Source organism: Tyto alba, unplaced genomic scaffold, assembly GCF_018691265.1.
Source record: "Tyto alba isolate M040663 unplaced genomic scaffold, T.alba_DEE_v4.0 Super-Scaffold_45, whole genome shotgun sequence".
NCBI lineage: Eukaryota > Metazoa > Chordata > Aves > Strigiformes > Tytonidae > Tyto > Tyto alba.
In genome coordinates, this window is record NW_024881321.1 from 27,534,471 (window position 1) to 27,552,252 (window position 17,782).

Consider the following 17,782-nt stretch of genomic DNA (forward strand, 5'->3'; position numbering starts at 1 on the left):
ATGCAGAACTGATAGCTGCCCCCACATCATTTCCCAAGGGTAAGCCTCTTGTCCACGATGGAACCTGGACAGAAATCCTTTGCTGAAGGCCAGCCCTTCTCCCTTAGAAAGCTTTAGCAATTTAAGTGACATATACATTTACTCCGTTTATTTTCTTATTGGTGTAACCTCACTTCTTTCTGTGACACATACCTTGAGGAAAGTGGACTGAAAGACCGCTGTGTTCACAGTATCTTACATCACCACCTTTGCCTTCTGCAAGTAAAACCAGTGAGAAATAAAAACTAAAAGCATTATGCTTCTCCACATTAACAGTTCACTAGTCAATCATTCATCCCTTTCTTCCTACAGAAGTCAGGTTAATGGCAAAATAAGCTGTTTTCTTTAACAGCAAAAAGACTTTTCCCTCTGAAAGAAATGATCCTACCACAGCATTTCCCTGCTAAGGTAACCTGATCTACAGCAAAGTAGCTCAAAGCAAAAGCCTCCTGGGTTCATTTTTTTTTTTAAATATACTGATGTATTTTTAAAATGTGTATATATATTTATTTTTGTATAAAAATAAAAGTAGGAACACTGACCAAAAATCTCAAATACTTAGAAGGATGAATTCAATGAATTCTTTAAAAAACATCTAAATAAACTAGAACAGCTTCCACTAAAAATAGATCCTTTTGAAAAATCCACTCCCAGTAATACCACTCATTTGGATAGTTACATAAACATCAAAGCTCACACCATCAGCATTCAAAACAACTTTGAAAAGATCTGTTCAATAAACCAATTATACACTACTGCTTTCTTATGTGTGTTTCTGATCTGATAGCACAATCACAAATTAATTGATCTCTAACATTCCAGGAGACACTGTACCTATTTGTAAGGTTTAAAATAATTATTTAATAATCTATAATTTCTATTCCTAACATTAAAAACACATCACATCGCCAGCATTCCAGCATAAGCAGATGTGAAGGATACACACTTTCATGTGGCTCACCCAGAGCAGCTGCCACAATAAGCATAAATGCAGCTAAAACAGATCTTCGGAGTACTTAGCTATTTCTGGTATTGAGTTTTGTAAAAAAAGAAAGTAATTTGAATGTTACCAGCAATGTGTGTTTGACAATGAAATTGAAGTGATTCATCAGTAGAATCTGAAGTATCTGGTAAGCCAAGTATTCTAATAGACTAGTACATATTACATCATTTAACTTCTGTCCTCCCCAAATGGAGGTTTATTACTACCAAATCAGGTATCAGAAACCCCTGAAATACAAGTGCAACACACTTCTACTACAGTAATATGATCCTACTTTGCCACAGAAAACTCATTTTCAATAACCCATTCCTAGACTTTAGAGCACATACTTGGTGCCAAGCTAAGCCTAAGCATTTAGTTTAGTCTCCTTTTAAGATGATTCTTACCAACCAGAAGTGCCATTTTATCAACAGCACCACGCAACACAGAAAAACTGGGATCAAGTTGGGAGCACTGTGGGTCCAAAGGCAGCACTACCTGTAGGCTACCTGGGTCAGTTCTAATCAGTTTTACGCTCGGTTACTACCAAAACTCTAGCAGAGGCAAAGCTGAAGCAAATGCCCCAAGCTCTATTCTTCCTGCACTTAGGGTGATGAGGAATGGACTTCTGCACATACCTGTGTTTTGAGAGTTCACTTGCAATTTCTGAGAGACTTTGGAAGTTGCAGCAATTTCTGAGTACACCAGAGCATCCTAGTCCTATGCTTCTGCAGCTCTGCCCAGGGGCAACAGAAGGGTCTGGGCCTGTGCCAAGTACAGAAGCTAAAGTGGTAAAACCATGAGGAGTTTTCCCTTCTATGTCTGCCACCTCAAAGCCAAAACAGTGAAGATAATTTTTTCAGGATAAGGGAAGAACTAAAAAAAAAAATATAAAAAAAATCCCCCTCACCATCTACTTCTTCAGCATGTTCACTTAAAAGAAACCAGTTACAATGTAACTTTTATTACTAAATCAGCTTTGAAAAAGATTCACTGACATATTTTTAAAGTTTCCCCCCCAAACTCTACAGTAGAACTCGAATATTGTTTCATGTTTAAAATGTTTGTCACCAAAAAAAAAAATAATAATTCTGAAACACTGCATTGAATAAGGTCTGCCAACCCACAATTCACATGAAAAGAAGTGTTTAACATTTTTCTCCATAGCCTTCATATCACAGGAAATAACATCACTGGAATGTTAACTGTGTTACGGTATTTCAAGTTTGTTACAATTGCAGTTAAGGAAATTAACACGTAAAAGACAGTAATACAGTAAAAAGATAACATCTAAAACAGTAAAACAGAGCAAAGTTTAAGGAAATGCTTCTAGAAATATCGGCAAGAACACCTACTACTTCTTCATACCTGTCCCACTCACACCCCTTAAAAAAGGAGCATTTAACTTACAGAGTAGGTAACAGTTCAATGAGTCATCTACAGAAGGTAATGCTGCATCAACAGAGAAAAGGACTGAACCATATGGGTGCTCTATCTGGCTTTCATCAACTGATTTATACTCTCCAGAAAATACAGCATTTTTCACCTTGATTTATAACAACGCAACTCTTTACAGTGACAAAAACAATATATTACACTGTAAAAAAAAAACAAACTAATACAGATTAATGATTCCAAAACTAAAACAAATTTAATTGAAAGTCCCCAAAACTGTAATCACAATTATCCTTGATTAATAACACATATTTGACTTCAGTTACACTGATGTATAGCACTATAAATATTCTTCACCCTGTACAGTTCTTTAAAATCAGTACCTAGTGAGAATATAGTATTGCACCAAAAGCTGAAATTAACAGATTCCACTTATAAAGTGCTGAAGGCCTTCCAAAGTTGTGCCGTGCTGTAGCTCTGTTTTCATCGTGGTTCATATATCTTGAATACATTAAGAGTTCAATGTGGCCACTTGATTGCAGGCTTCCAAGAAAAGACTGTATGAGGTAGAATAAACTCCTTCAGGTTTTCCTCCACCCTACGGACCGCTGAGCTGTGCAAATGGCTCTGTCACAGGAAAGGGCTCTAAAGCTTTCTCTGAGTTTTTCCAGTTGTGAAAGTTTTCTTTGTACCATTCAACTAGTATGAAGAGAATGTTCATGAGTCAAGCTGACCAGAGATAACAGGGAAATTCAGATATTCCACAGACATCATAAGACTAACATGCTAGTAGTTCATTATGCAACATTTTAACCTATAATATTATAAACAAAAAAAAAAATCTAGTTTAGATTTTATAGATTCTTCATGCAAGACTTTTTCTAGCATTAAGTAGTAATTGATTCTAGTACCCGCCGCTACTGTATTGTGATTAACTTTTTTTTTTTAAATCTGGAAAATACACTACTGAAAAAGCAGTCAAATCTATGTAAAGTGAAAACATTAAATTAATTCTCTTTAACTTCTCATTAACTAGCCTATATACCTATTTCCCTACCTTTCCCTCCTCCCACCACTTCTAAATCAATTAGTGTAAAAGCCAGTCTTACTTGTTTGCTTTATTCCTTCCTTCCAAGGGACTTTAGGTCTCCATCCTAAGTTGTGCATCTTTTCTGAATTCATTGGGTATCTCAGGTCATTGGTAGGTCTGATGAAATATAAAATGCACATGGAAAACAATTTGATTAGACTTTTCATTAGAGATGCAATACCTCACATTGTCTTCAAACCAATATTAGGTATGCTTCAATTTTTAAAATTCCCCATCAACACAAACAGATTATATTGCCTTCAAAAAAATACACAGCAGTTGAGTGCAGCTACAACAATACAATTCAGTTTGTACAGTCAACTATTTGGAATTGACTAGAAGAAATATGAATTCATATTTTATTGGCACAAAAACAAATGCAAAATTCCAATCACTGCCAATGAAATTGGGCAAATCACTGCATTTGCAACTCTTTAGACGTTCACATGCAAGCCAGTGTTTTCTAATATCAGCATTCACATTTTTCATCCTAAAAGCCCCAAAATTTTCACATACTTCAGATGTGAAATACATAGACTTCCAAAGTACTACCATTAAACTGCCTTGTTAGCTACCCAAACTTAGTAATACTGAATATGGAGAATCTCAGGCTGCAAGATTCAACACAGAAAAGGATTCTCTACATTTAAACATGGCACAGATTTTTACTTCCACAATCTGGCAGTTAGATAGCCTAGTCCAGCATTACTGGCACTAGCATACCGAGTAGTTAAACTACATGTGCAGACAGAAACCATCTACTTACCACCATTATTAAAACATGCTCGTCTCAAGCAGAAACAAAACTAATTTTTCCATGGCAAGTAACCCCCATGTCCTTTAAGTCACTCATTACAGAATTAAATAATAATTAGTCAGGTATCTTAAGAATCTTTTGTAAGACTTCAACATTTTTTGAAACATGTATTCCTATGTGGTCAATTTTCCTAAGCCCGTTTATGTTTAAACATTAGCAGACAGGGCCCAATACACATGAAGGAACATCTCGATCTGAATTACACTGAGACCTACTGACCAATCACATCATGTGAGCCAAAGGCAATTTGTTCAAAGTCCTGTGATACACTCAGATAGGATTCTGAAGAACATTTTCTTTTAAAAAAAGAAAAAATAGTATATTTAAAGACACTTGTGTTGCCATGATAACAATCCAAATGTGAACAGAAAGTGAGAATTCTAAAGGCCATAATAATACTTAACTGCTACCAGTAGATACGTCATTTCTAATCACTCGGAGAGAGTGATATCTAAAGTAAGCAGACTCATTGTTGCTGCAGAAAAGAAACGGTGATAAAAGAACAGAGCCAAACCAAGCCTGAAATTAAGGACGGAAGCACATAGCAAAAGCATATTTATAAAAGCTATCCATTTTTGCCCCCGCCCTAACTTTGACACCTCAGAGTTTTACACCTACTTTTGAGATAGCAGTTTCAACTTAAGATAGGAATCTAAAATCAACTACACTCCGTAGGTCTGTATTTCTGCCTGTGGAGAGTGGGTTTTACCTATAAAGCACAGTAAAGTCTGTACTAGTCAGATGAACATCAAAATACTAAAGCTAAATGAGAGATGATGGGATTTATCTCACTCAAGTGATGTTGAATACAAAGGACTAAAACTACCTAAACTACCCTTAAGATTTAGCTACTGTATAAAACCTGTCCGTTTCCCAGAACAGACCTAAGTAATGAAAAGTATGAAGAAAGTTTGAAGGCAGCCAGATTAGCATTACACATTCCCCTTCCAGACATATACTCTGACCTAAAGAATCAAATAATAAATGGAAATCCTGGTTTTCAATACAATGTTCCGTACAGATCATAGATGTCAAATCCACTAGCAAAAATAAAAAGTTAAGAAAGCAAAACAGCTCTTACTTCTTCAAAATTTTCCCTCCTGCAAATCAGAAGCACTTTCATAAAAAGACATATGGCAAGAGTTCCAGAAACCTTCAGGATAAAGCTATCCTGCACATGCTTTACTATTTTCTTACCTGTCTTTGACATAATCCATCCAGTGCTCCATTTCAGATTCTGAACTGGTCCTCTTTATCTATCAAAGAGAAAAAAAATCAACCCCACACATCTTGCACTGTCTTTACATTTGAAAATTTAAAAGATTTTTTTTCTAAACAAGATTCAAGTCTGTTAGAAAAAAACCTAATGGTCTTTTGTCTAAACTGATTTTTCAAACTATTGAAATTATCAAAACTATCTAGAACAATACTTCTTCATCTGAGCACTGCCTAACCATTCATAATGAAATTGTTACGTTTTACTAGTGCCACATTCCCAAGATCAAAACAGAAGCAGCGTGAAAAAAAACTACCAAATGGTATTTAATCATTATGCCAGTTATGTCCCAGTCAAGATAACTGATGGAGCAGTGCAACGCACGACAGCCTGTACAGCAAGCTTACTTAGTACAACCGCCACAGAAAGGGTAGCACATCATTCTGCTACAATTATCTTCTAAGACCCACTGTAAGCCTAAACTCTCTCAGAGCTACAAAAGGCTTATAGTAGAATTGTTCATCTGTGCAACGACTGATAAAGCAAAGCATCATAACCATTTACTCACTAAATGGATTAACTCCTTAGCAAGCTGGGCAATGGACATCTCAAAGTTAGTTCCAATGTTATAAATTTCACCTGGCTTCCCCTCCTTCAGGACGGTAAGGAATGCTTCTACCACATCAGTTGCATAAAGGAAATTCCTTCTTTGAAGTCCAGAACCATGAATACAGCTTAAAACCAGGAAAAGGCAAGAAATTTTTGTTAATCCTTAAATAAAAGCATTTAATTTATCAGGCTGTGTTTTAAGCAATTTTACTGTTAGCCATAATCTAAAGGTACCTTAAGTAGCTGACATGCAAACAATCCTGTATTTTAATAATAGGATTTCCTTAAACTAATGTAATAAGTTATGAATTGTTTATTTTACAAACTGTACTACGTATTTTTATAACTGTAATTACAGTTTTATAGCACAAATACCACAAACAAAACAGCAAATTACATACCATTTTCTGTTCTGTTGCAACAAAGATATAAACTTTGGAATAACCTATGGAATTGAACAAAAAAACATTACAACACTATTTTAGAAGCTGTTATTCTGCAAAGAACATGGGGCTTCACCAATAAGTATCAAGTACTTCAATAAAACCCTTCAAATACTTTTAAGTTTTCTTAAGTCTAATCAAAGAATGCATCAAGCCTAGAAACTGAGAGGTTTTGGTGGTTTGTTGTTTTTTTTTTTTGGTTGGTTTTTTGTTGTTGTTGTTGTTGTTTTGTTTTGTTTGTTGTTTTTTTGGTGGTTGTTTTTTTGTTTTGTTTTGTTTTTTTAATTAAGAGCAGATGCCTCTACTGTGTTGGAAAGCTTATCTTTCTGGTTGACCACTACAAATATAACATTTTTACAAAAGAAAATGGTTCCATTACTTTTCACACACAGAAGTGCACTAGAGCCTAACCAGGGATAACTATTGACAACAGTTTAGAACATGGTTTAAACATCCAGCAAGTTGCAGTAAATCTAAAATCAAAAAGTAAGAGTCATTAAAATAGTTAAATTTGGAAGAGAATCAATAAAGAATTTCAAGTAAACACAGATCAAGTGATAGCCACTAGCTTGCAGCATAAAGATTTACAATATTACATTCGGCTACAAGCATAGATCCATTCATGACGACCCAGAAACTTCAGAACAGTTGACCCTGCTATTAAAGCTTTTAAACTGAAGCCATTAGAAAGCTGTTCCAATACTTCTAATTTTGTTAACGTACTACTCTAAACATAGCAGCAGACGTGCTAGGTAAAACTAAAGATCCACCCAGATTAGTATTATGTTCTTAAGCAGTAAGTCAAAGCAGATACTTGAGAACGAATACAAGATGAAAGCAACAGTGATACATCCCCTGAATACACTCCCAACATCATGCAACCTGTAGCCAGACATTTTCCAAGACACAGATCAGTGAAAAACATGCTTTAAAAACCACTGAACCACTGCTTACCCACCTGTAATAATGTAGGGAAAAATAAATTTGGGGAAAAAAAAAAAAAAAAAAACAACACATAAAAAGCAATTCAAATTAAAAAACACCTCCCTAGAACTGCTAAATACAACTGTATTTCACACACGCTCTGAACTCTAAAGAGTACCTATGATTATCACTAACATTCCATCAGTGTATTTCCATTCACTAGCACAGCAAATTTTGGTATTGCCTACAAAGGCAACTCCCTCTCACTAATAACCATTTTAAATAGTTACCCCACAAGGTATGTATGGACACACGCAAACAACAAGTCATTCTGCACTACTTCTCACCATATATCTGATTGCTATAGCTTCATCTTAACCCATTTTCTGTACAGGCTAAAACATCCTTTTCTGTATCAGACACACTGCTCTCTCACAGTTTACTTTTTGAAATGTTTACCTTCGTTATTAAACATTCCTAATTACAGCAGATGACATGTGAGTTAATGTAATTTGTAGGGGAACTGTGCCAGACACAAGGCAGTTAAATATCCTTTAAAAGCTAAAAAATTTAGAAAACAAAATCATTGTAGTAAAATTTGTGTAAATAACTAGAAATCTCTCATTGATGCTTTATTGACAAGCAAAAAGACATGTGTTCATTGTGTTGATGGTAAGACATGTTAGCATAAGATCAAAATATAGAATCACAGGTGTGGACAAACATACTTGCAAGACAGTGCTTTTTTCAAAAGGCAGTCCATTCTTACGAGAAAAAAGTAAGATCACTACAACCCTAAATTATGGTATACTGAAGTTCAGAATAAAGCATAGGTTTAACTTACTTTTTCTGGATACTGGTGTGGTCCATAAACGTTACTGCTCCGTGTGATAACGACTGGGAACTTAAGAGCATTAAACATGCATGTGATTATATAAGAAAATATATACCAGTAAAAACCTGTGGGCTTCTTGCTGATCGATAAATAAACTGACACACCCACAGTGCTTATTCAAAAATCTGCAAGCCCGTACAAACGTTAATGAATTATTAAGGTAGCCATACTTCTGACAAACAGGCAAGGGCCTCCAGCCTTTTCAGTCTGTTAGAACCACCACAAGTTACAAGTGGTGTAATCAGTCTTGTTCTGGAACCACCACAGGATGTTACAGACTTGTATTTGGTTGACTGAAGGCTGGCTTACTACTTACTATTCCAATTAACACCATATTCAAGTAAACTTTATGCCAAAAACAACTCTGCAGAAGAACATGTCGAGAACAAAAGATAAAAGTATTCAAAATTTTAAATATTTTTGCTTAAGCAAATCTGAGTAATAGGGGTTTATTCCTTTTTTTTTTCCCACTTTCACTATAAGCCTAGTCTTAATACAATTTGAACTTTGCATGTTCTCTTTCTGTACAAATATATTTCCTTCAAGCTTAATGCTGTTTTTTAAATTGCTAATATTCTCTTTGACCATTTTATCAAAGAATATTTTTAGACATTACAGTTCAGATTTCCAAAAAAGTTGAAAAACATTTGACCTCTCCCCACTGTCTTGCAGTATATCTCCACCAGTAAGTGGTGGACATCCTCCAAGACACTCAAACTACAAGACTGTCAATCAGGAAAGAGGTGGCATTGTGTGGACTAGTACTGATTTTTCTTTTATTTTTGTAATACAGACACTAAGGTATAGACTTCAGAGTTTTTGAAGCTTGCATCAACTTACTTGGTACCTTTCCCAGTAAGACTGAACAAAACACTCTGCAGCTGCTTTAGAGGAGGCATAGGGATTTGTTGGACGTTTTGGTGAGGATTCATCAAATTCCTAAAAGGAAAAGAAAAATTTGCATTACTCGATTTCTCTTGCCCAGATACCTCTGAAAGTTACAAAAGCTGCAGTTGCAACCGAAATAAAAATCCCTATGTATCCAAGCACACCAGTCTGAGAAAGTCAGCCTTCCACTTACAGCAGAAGACCGATAACAAAAGACAGTCTATTTATCAAACACAGGAAGCAGCTAGAATACCATCAGTCATATTTTTATAACTCTAGCAGAGTACCTTACAGTAGCAGGCCCTTAGAATTTTATCTTGTAAAATAAGCACTGTTGCCACAAGGAGGTTCAATCCTTTCCAGGCTCATATTGCCTCAGAGTGCCATTGCACCACAGCTAGCTAACTGACCTTTCAGTCTGAAATAAAAGGGGTCCATTCTCCCTTTTCTATAAACTTTATTTCTATAAGGAAAGTAGAATTTCAACCTAAAGCCCTTCAAAGCAAGGCTGCAACAATTCTGACCAGTTCCAGAACAGGCAGCTTCATGGCTATCCTGCAACTTCTATCTACTTCTCACTTGGGGGGGGGGGGGGGGGGGGGGGGGAAAATCCAAAACCCAACAAACCCAAAACCAGCAATAATGAACCAAAGGAAGGAGGGATTCTACACTGCCTGAGGTGCAATTCATAACAATCACCTTAACATGTGATTAAAAGACTCACTGTTCTTGTCTGACCTTTACCTCTGAAATTCATTGACCTGATTTACTTTTTGACCTTCCTCCCCCAAAAAACAACTCTCTTCAAGAACTTCTACTAGGACTCACAAAGAGAGCAAAAAAAACAGATTAAACAGAAGCGCTCTTTTCAAGGCCCAGAAGCAGAAAAAGTTCACTTGAAGCTGTCTCAGCCAAATCACTGGTCTACATGCAGGAAAACAACATCCTTGGCATCATAAAAGTCTACAGATTGAAGTTGTGTTGAAGGAACTGATAAAGACATTGCAACAATAACAAAGTGCACATGTCTTTTCTGAAATACATTTGTATTTTCATGGATTATGGCACAGGACTCCTTGGTCATTATTAACACCTTTAGAAAGACAAGCATTTATATAAACTGTCTTTTTACTGAGCTCAATTACATTTCCTGACTAAGGTCAGGCATAAATTGACAAGAATCAAAAAGATTTCCAAAGAACAACAAGATACATCTGCATATTTCTTCCAGTAATACAGGAACTGCTTCCTGTTCAAATTGTTGGTACCTACAGTTCTGTTAGTATTTTAGCCAGAGTATAAAACAGTTCCCTGCCTGTCAAGTTCATAGTCAAGGTAGAGCAGGTAAAAAACAAAAAACAAACAAACAAACAACATACTCTGTGCATTACTGAAGTGTCACGAATGCTCCAAGGCAAAACTTGTATAATACATTCTCTCTGATACTATCTCTGAGGAGTATACACATGTCATTAATGACCTTAATCTCAGTGCTTTAAGTAATATACATCCAATATAAAACATGCTACAAAAAAATTCAGGACAATATTGATACTTAGCTTTCTAGAAGCAACCAGTGCTTCTTTGTAAGTTCCAGTGTTATCAGAAATAGCTTGAAAGTCATACATTTACAGAGGCCAAGGAAACTTAAGACTCATTTTGTTTTCACTATTAAAAGCAAGTAAAGCTAGGAAAACCCTCATGCACTTTCAAACTCACCTTGTCAGTGCTACCTCCATATACTTCATCTGTACTAACATAGACAAACTTCTCCACGTTGGCTTCATGTGCAGCAGCAACCAGCACATTAGTGCCATAAACATTCACATAGGTGAATTCCAGGGCGTGCCAAAATGAGAGATCTACATTAAAAATTTCAAACAATTCTGATTAATTTTAAGCAAGACATGGCTTCCTATTGAGCCATAATATTAGAGGCTCCAGTATAGACTGGGACTTTACCACTAGTTCTTTGATTGTCTTCATTTAATAATGACCTTGCTATCTGATACTTTCTATACTTAATTGAAGTCAAAATCCTTGCTCTCAACAACAGGCTGGAATCAGAAGCAAAAGCTTGTTGGCTACAGACAGTTCCATTTGAAATAGGATTATCTAAGTTTATTTAAGAAGCAGCACAACTACTTCCCCTCTCCAATAGGAAGGGCCAAGCTCAGTAATAAAAGCATTGTTCAAAGACAGCTGTAAGAATCAGTAATATATACCTATTACTGTTAATTAACTAGCACCTGTCTTAATTCTTAGAATTGTCCCACTGACCTAATGACTTTGTGCATACCAAATCTGACAATTTTGAGAAGCATTTTCGTGGAGAATTCTTTGAGGATTTCTTCTCATGATGAAAGGAGTATGGTAGGGATACTGTTCATTAACAGTATTACTGAAGAGGGTTAATCTGAAATATGCACTTTGAAGTGTAATTCATTCTGTCTTTTTAGACTCCATGTAGGATTTTGAAGGGAGCTATGCCTAATCCTTCAGCTTCCACACCATGTTTTTTCCTGCAAGGTTGAAGCCAAATCAACTAAAAACTTAAGACTATGTACAAACTCTTTTTCCCTTGTCTTCATGACTCCATCAGTACACAGTTATATGTGTGTCTAGATGTAATTTAAAAATGTTAATGCAAAAAAAAAAAAAAAAAAATGGGGCACGACCATTTATGTGCAATGAAAATAGACAAGCCAGATGAAGCACTTTTTAAATTAAGGCTGTGAACCCCTTTAAGTTTAAAAGGCCATCAGACACTGAATCATGTAGTTTGTACAGACAAACAATATCCTTCTCTTATATGATGGGAAAAGACAAAAAACATCAGTATATATTTCAAACAAATATATTAATGGAAAATACCACCAAAAAAATGCAACAATCCTCACCTACATGTGTTTGGGCTGCAAAATGAAGGACTATATCTATTTTTTCAGTTTCGAAGAGCTGTTTTATAAAATCAGGTTCACAAATATCTCCCTAAACAGGAAAAAAATAATTCATTAACAAATTAGTTTCAATAGAAAATAGTAAGCTTTCATTTGTACCAAGCATCACATAACAAGCCATTGCAAAGGAAGCACAGGATACAAGTAGCACTATCAACTGAGTTTTGGGCAATTTATCAATGCCATCTCTAAAATACGTCCAGATACAAATTTCACACATTTTGAGCAACAGCCTCAGCAAAACTTATTTTAGTATCTATATTACCATTTAACATTAGAAACGGCATCACCCCCAAAATATACCCATCAGAAGTATGGTGTGTAGCTTGAATGCTGAGGTTGAAATGACAAGTTGCCACGGTAGAGTTACTGGAGTCCAGATAACGGACAGTGACACCTAGTGGCATTATAAAAGCTGAAGCGGATTTCCACTTTTGTCAAAATAGACAGCTGGATGTCTTGCAAGGATTTTGGTTTCCGTTGTTTGTTCTCATCATTTTTTTTTTCTTACTTGATATATTTAGAAGAGAGTCAGGCATCGACACACAAGGCATTCTTTAGCGTGGCACAGAAGCAACAGCAGCTTTTAAATGTAAATGCAAGCTGAGAAAAAGCTGTTGCTATTTATCTGTTGGCTCAAGCAAGACAGTACCTGAGAACAGGTGTCTTGGGGAGGAAGATTTCTGTATTTTCATTAACAAAGCAGTTATATAAAAATAATTCAAATGCACCTATGCTTTAAGTTCTCAAGCAACAACTCTGAACAGCAGCTTCAAAGAAGTACTGTATGTCAGAAATGTGAGGAATATGAACTGATTTTCTTATTTCTCATGACTGAACAGAACTGAAACACTCCAGTAAATACACTGGTGGTGGGCTGACCCTGGATGGATGTCAGAGTCCCACCAAAGCCACTCTATCACTCCCCTTCCTCAGCTGGACAGGAGAGAGAAAAAGTGTAACAAAAAACTCATGGGTTAAGATAAGGACAAAAAGAGGTCACCCACCAATTACCATCACAGGCAAAACAGTCTTGACTTGGGGAAAAATTAATTTAATTTATTACTAATCAAATCAGAGTTGGATAATGAGAAAATAAAACTAAGTCTTAAAAACACCTTCCCTTCTCCAACTTAACTTCACTTTCGATTTCTCTACCTCCTCCCTCTCAGCATCACAGGTGGACGTGGAATGGGTGTTATGGTCAGTTCATCACACAGCACCTCTGCCACTCTCCTTCCTCCTCAAGGTGGAGGGACTTCTCACACACTCCCCCTGCTCCAGCGTGGGGTCCCTCCCACAGGAGACAGTCCTCCATGACCTTACCCAACATGAGCCCTTCCCACAGGCTGCAGTTCTTCACGAACTGCTCCAGCGTGGGTCCCTTCTGCAGGGTGCAGTCCTTCAGGCACAGCCTGTTCCAGCCTGGGTCCCCCACGGGGTCACAAGTCCTGCCAGAAAACCTGCTCCAGTGCAGGCTTCCCATGGGGTCCCAGCCTCCTTCAGGCACATCCACCTGCTCCAGTGTGGGGTCCTCCACAGGCTGCAGGTGGGCATCTGCTCCACTGTTAACCTCCACGGGCTGCAGGGGCACAGCCTGCCTCACCATGGTCTTCAGGGGCTGCAGGAGAATCTCTGCTCCAGTGCTAGGAGCACCTCCTCCCACTTCTTCACCTTGGTGTCTGCAGGGCTGTTTCTCTCACATGTTCTCACTCCTCTCTTCTGTCTGCTGCTGGTATTGCACAGGGTTTTTTTTCCCCAGCTTCTCAAATACATTATCGCAGAGGTGCTACCACTGTCTCTGATGGGCTCAGCCTTGGCCACTGGTGGGTCCATCTCAGAGCTGGCTGGCACTGACTCCATCAGGCATGGGGGAAGCTTCCAGCAGCTTCTCACAGAAGCCACCCCTGTAGCCCCACCTGATACCAAAACCTTGCCATGCAAACTCAATATAACACTTCAGACTCATACATTCTTTTGAACTATATGACTATGATTATTGACTTCTTTTTAAAAACTGAAATTCAAACTCGATACATCTGTGCTAAGCAACGACAGAAATTGTGATAAAATTGTATCTTTCATACAGCACCTTACACAAATTTGCTAAACTTCTCTGCCTTCCAAAACAGGTTTCTTTCCTATGGCACCACTAGAGTGTTTCTCCTTCCTGCTCTCTCCTAAGGGCAGTAACAGTTTTACAGTTCTAATCATACAGCCTGTCCACTAGAGATGATTTTTTCCAGTGCATTTTTTCTTTATCAGTGTAAAGTGCTTGGCTGCATATTAAGCTCTGATCCACCTTCCTTACAAAGCAAACAAACAATGCTGAAAAGTTGGAATTTATTATACTGGTGTAAGTTTTGTGAGAACATATTCCTACTCTAGTTCACAAGCCATATAGCTACATCATTTCCTGCACCTATTCCCCTGCTTCACAGAGGGGCTTGACTGTTTACAGGATGCCTTCCAGAACTCCACGCTAAACATTTAATGCAGTTGAATGTTAATATATAGAGAGGTAACGAGGCTTTTCTACAGCATTCATACATTTCATGTCACATACCAGAAGCCATCAAAAACATTAGGAAGAATAACCAAAAACCCAGTTTGGGCATGCCAAAACGACACACATTTCCTCAGTAGACATCCACTTTGCCTTCATGCAACTTTTATCCTAATAGCTCAGACATAATCACTTACTGAAATAAAGAAGTAGGTTCACAGAAATGTAAACAGCCATGGGGGTCACCAAACAGGTGAGGACAAGTTCAAGTCCCAGTCCTGCCCAAATCTAAGAGATATGCTTAATTTACATCCATTACTTCTGACAAAGTTGCCCCAAAGTTGTTATTTCACAAAATTAAACTATATGCATTTCTCTCGTGTCCTGCAACCTCAGGCAGCCCAGCTGCACAGAGACAGCAGCATCAGTACTGACTTTTGTAGAGTCAGCATACAAATGCAGCAGTGAGAATCTGAACAATAAATCAAAATCCATCTCCTGTCTGAAGACAACACTGTGGAAACAGTAAACTAATTCAATTGGCAAAATTTTAAGAAAAGGCATACCTTGAATGTTCCCATGAGACCCTGTTCCAAAACAGCTGTGAACTACACAGCATCAACAGCAGCAAAAGCAAAAATGTAGCCCGATGTCTGGTGCTAACAGAACGAGTGTGCTGCACACCATGGAATATGACAAGTGGCAGCGTTTGAAGGTGCAAAATCTAAGATAGCATCAAAGCAGCAGAGAGAAGCCAAACCTGAGTCCATCTTGTCCGTACCACCAATCAAAAGGGAAACAATCATCCCTAAGACCACTCATCTCCATCATCAGGCTTTTACCAATTCTATATTTTTATGCAATAAAATATATCAAATTTCAAAAGACTACTTCATGTAAGAGGCAGAACATACTGCATATTGTCAAAGATTTCTGTGACTGAAATATGGAGTCTGTTAATAAGGTGAACAGATAAAGTAAATGCTGTTATGCCCACCTGATTGTCACATTACATACACTGGCTCATTTCTGACAATAAATTAGCAGAAGTAATTTGAACTTTACCATAAATGAAAGCAGTAGCTTCTAGTTTGGGGAGCTCTGGAGACCATGTTATGAAAGGAGGCCTTGATATGAAAGCATAAAAATCGGTAAAAGGCAAGTTTCTTAGGAGAGAAGGCTTTATCACCTGGATAAACTTGTAGTTTTCCTTCTCAGAGACGGTTTCAAGATTCTTCAAGCTTGCACAGTAGTCGAGCTAAAGAGAAATACCCACACAGCATCATTAAGTGGGCTTGTGAAAGCAAATAAGCTAACTCAGATCCAGCCTAATCACTAGGAAGTTTGAGAAAAAAGTTTAAATTTATTTCAAAAGAAAAGCTATTTTGCAAGCAGACATAACGAAGCTTTAAACACACACAACTCAAAGATAATCTAACTGCAAAAATTCTTAAACAGAAGTTTAGACCTTCAAAAGCTTCCTGTTTTTAAAATAATTGTTTGTGATGGGAATAGGTCTGTAAGCATGAACAATAGTTGATTTTTTTTTTTTTTGCACAGGAACAAATTGATAGTCAACAATTTAATAAATTACAGTAATCCATACAAATTTCAATATTCTACAGATTGCATTAAAAACATTAAAAACAGTTTTCCACACCAAGAAAGAAAATAAGCTGCTTACCTTATCCAGATTTATAATCAGATAGTTTGGGTAGTTTTTCACAAGAGAGACAACTACATGTGAAGCACTGTGTGACAGAAGAAAAACATATTTTACAATTATACAGTTAGCTTTAAGGTAACAAAGGGATGACAAATTATAAATGTTTAGCAATATCAAAAGGCTTTGGGGGAAGAGGGGGCTGTACTCAATACAGGAGAAAGAAGAATTCACAGATATATTTTAAGGAACGTCAATATTATTCTATTAATAATACCCATAACTGTATACTGTTATGAAACTAAAGATCAGATTAAAGTTCATACTGTAACAAAAGCAGCCACCGAAAAAAAAAAAAAACTCAAAAATAAATTATTCTGTGCTACATTCACTCGCCACTCTAAAATACTTTTATGCACTTAAGTTTATACACCGGGTATTGGGGAGAACTAAACAGCCAACTCTCTGAAGTCACAATACTAACTCTCCACACTCAACTCTCCGACAGCGCTGCCAGGTGCAAGAAATGACAGCCTGAGCACCGGGCGGCACTTCCTTGGGCACAGTCTCCTGTACAAGAAGCTCGCCCTGAGAGTTCAGGGCTTATTCACACAGACACACACAGACACACACAGACACACACAGACACACACAGACACACACAGACACACACAGACACACACAGACACACACAGACACAACACCCCGCCAAAGCTGGAGAGGCGCACGCAGGAATCTAACCCTCCCCCAGCTCCAGACTCCGAGCACGCTGAAGGGCTCACGCTTAAGACGGACCCGAATTTTTCTCTGCCTCGAGCAGAGCCCGCAGCACCGGGGAGCGGAGAGGAGAAACGACAGTCGGCTCGAAGCACAGCCCCCCCCCCCCGCCCCCGCCGAACCGGCCCCGGACAGGCCCAACGGAGGGGGCACCGCCGGACCCCACCCGCGCCCCCCAAACCCGGGGGGGAGGGGGGTGGGGGGGTGGTCGCCGCTCACATGAACCCGGCGCCGCCCGTCACCAGCAGCCGCTTCTCGAACACCGGGAGCTCCGCGGCGCCCGGCGGCACCGCCATCCTCCGCGCTTTACGGCGACAGCCCTTCCGCCCCCCCGCGCCGCGACCTCACGGCCACGCGTGCGCGACGGACGCTGTAGCTCTGCCGGAGTGCTCCACGGGCAAGGGCCGCAGAGGGAACCCGCGTGACAAAACGCCTAGCCTTCCTCCCTTCCCTCCCCGCGGCCACCAACACCGGAGCCCGTTGCCTCTGAAGAGGCTCGGCACCCGCCCTCACCGCCGACCGGCGCCTTTTACGACGGCTGGGTCTCAACTTACGGCCGAGCCCAACGACGGACACGT

The 17,782-nt window shown here is 38.4% G+C and overlaps 1 protein-coding gene across 2 annotated transcripts; it reads right to left on the bottom strand.

Moving 5' to 3' along the window:
* Positions 1 to 1,969: 1,969 nt before the first annotated feature.
* TGDS (TDP-glucose 4,6-dehydratase) lies at positions 1,970 to 17,716 on the bottom strand. Of its 2 annotated transcripts, XM_042805923.1 has the most exons (12): positions 17,424 to 17,715; positions 16,449 to 16,515; positions 15,954 to 16,022; positions 12,199 to 12,289; positions 11,018 to 11,160; positions 9,251 to 9,349; positions 8,360 to 8,419; positions 6,550 to 6,593; positions 6,108 to 6,273; positions 5,521 to 5,579; positions 3,526 to 3,623; positions 1,970 to 3,115 (listed from the first exon to the last, which is right to left on the bottom strand). In XM_042805923.1, exons 1-12 carry the CDS (start codon positions 17,498 to 17,500, stop codon positions 3,015 to 3,017), a joined length of 1,074 nt encoding a protein of 357 aa, XP_042661857.1. In that variant the 5' UTR covers positions 17,501 to 17,715; the 3' UTR covers positions 1,970 to 3,014. The 2 variants fall into 2 exon arrangements, with proteins under 2 accessions (XP_042661857.1, XP_042661858.1); XM_042805924.1 differs by lacking the exon at positions 8,360 to 8,419 and having other exon boundaries at positions 17,424 to 17,716.
* Positions 17,717 to 17,782: the final 66 nt, after the last annotated feature.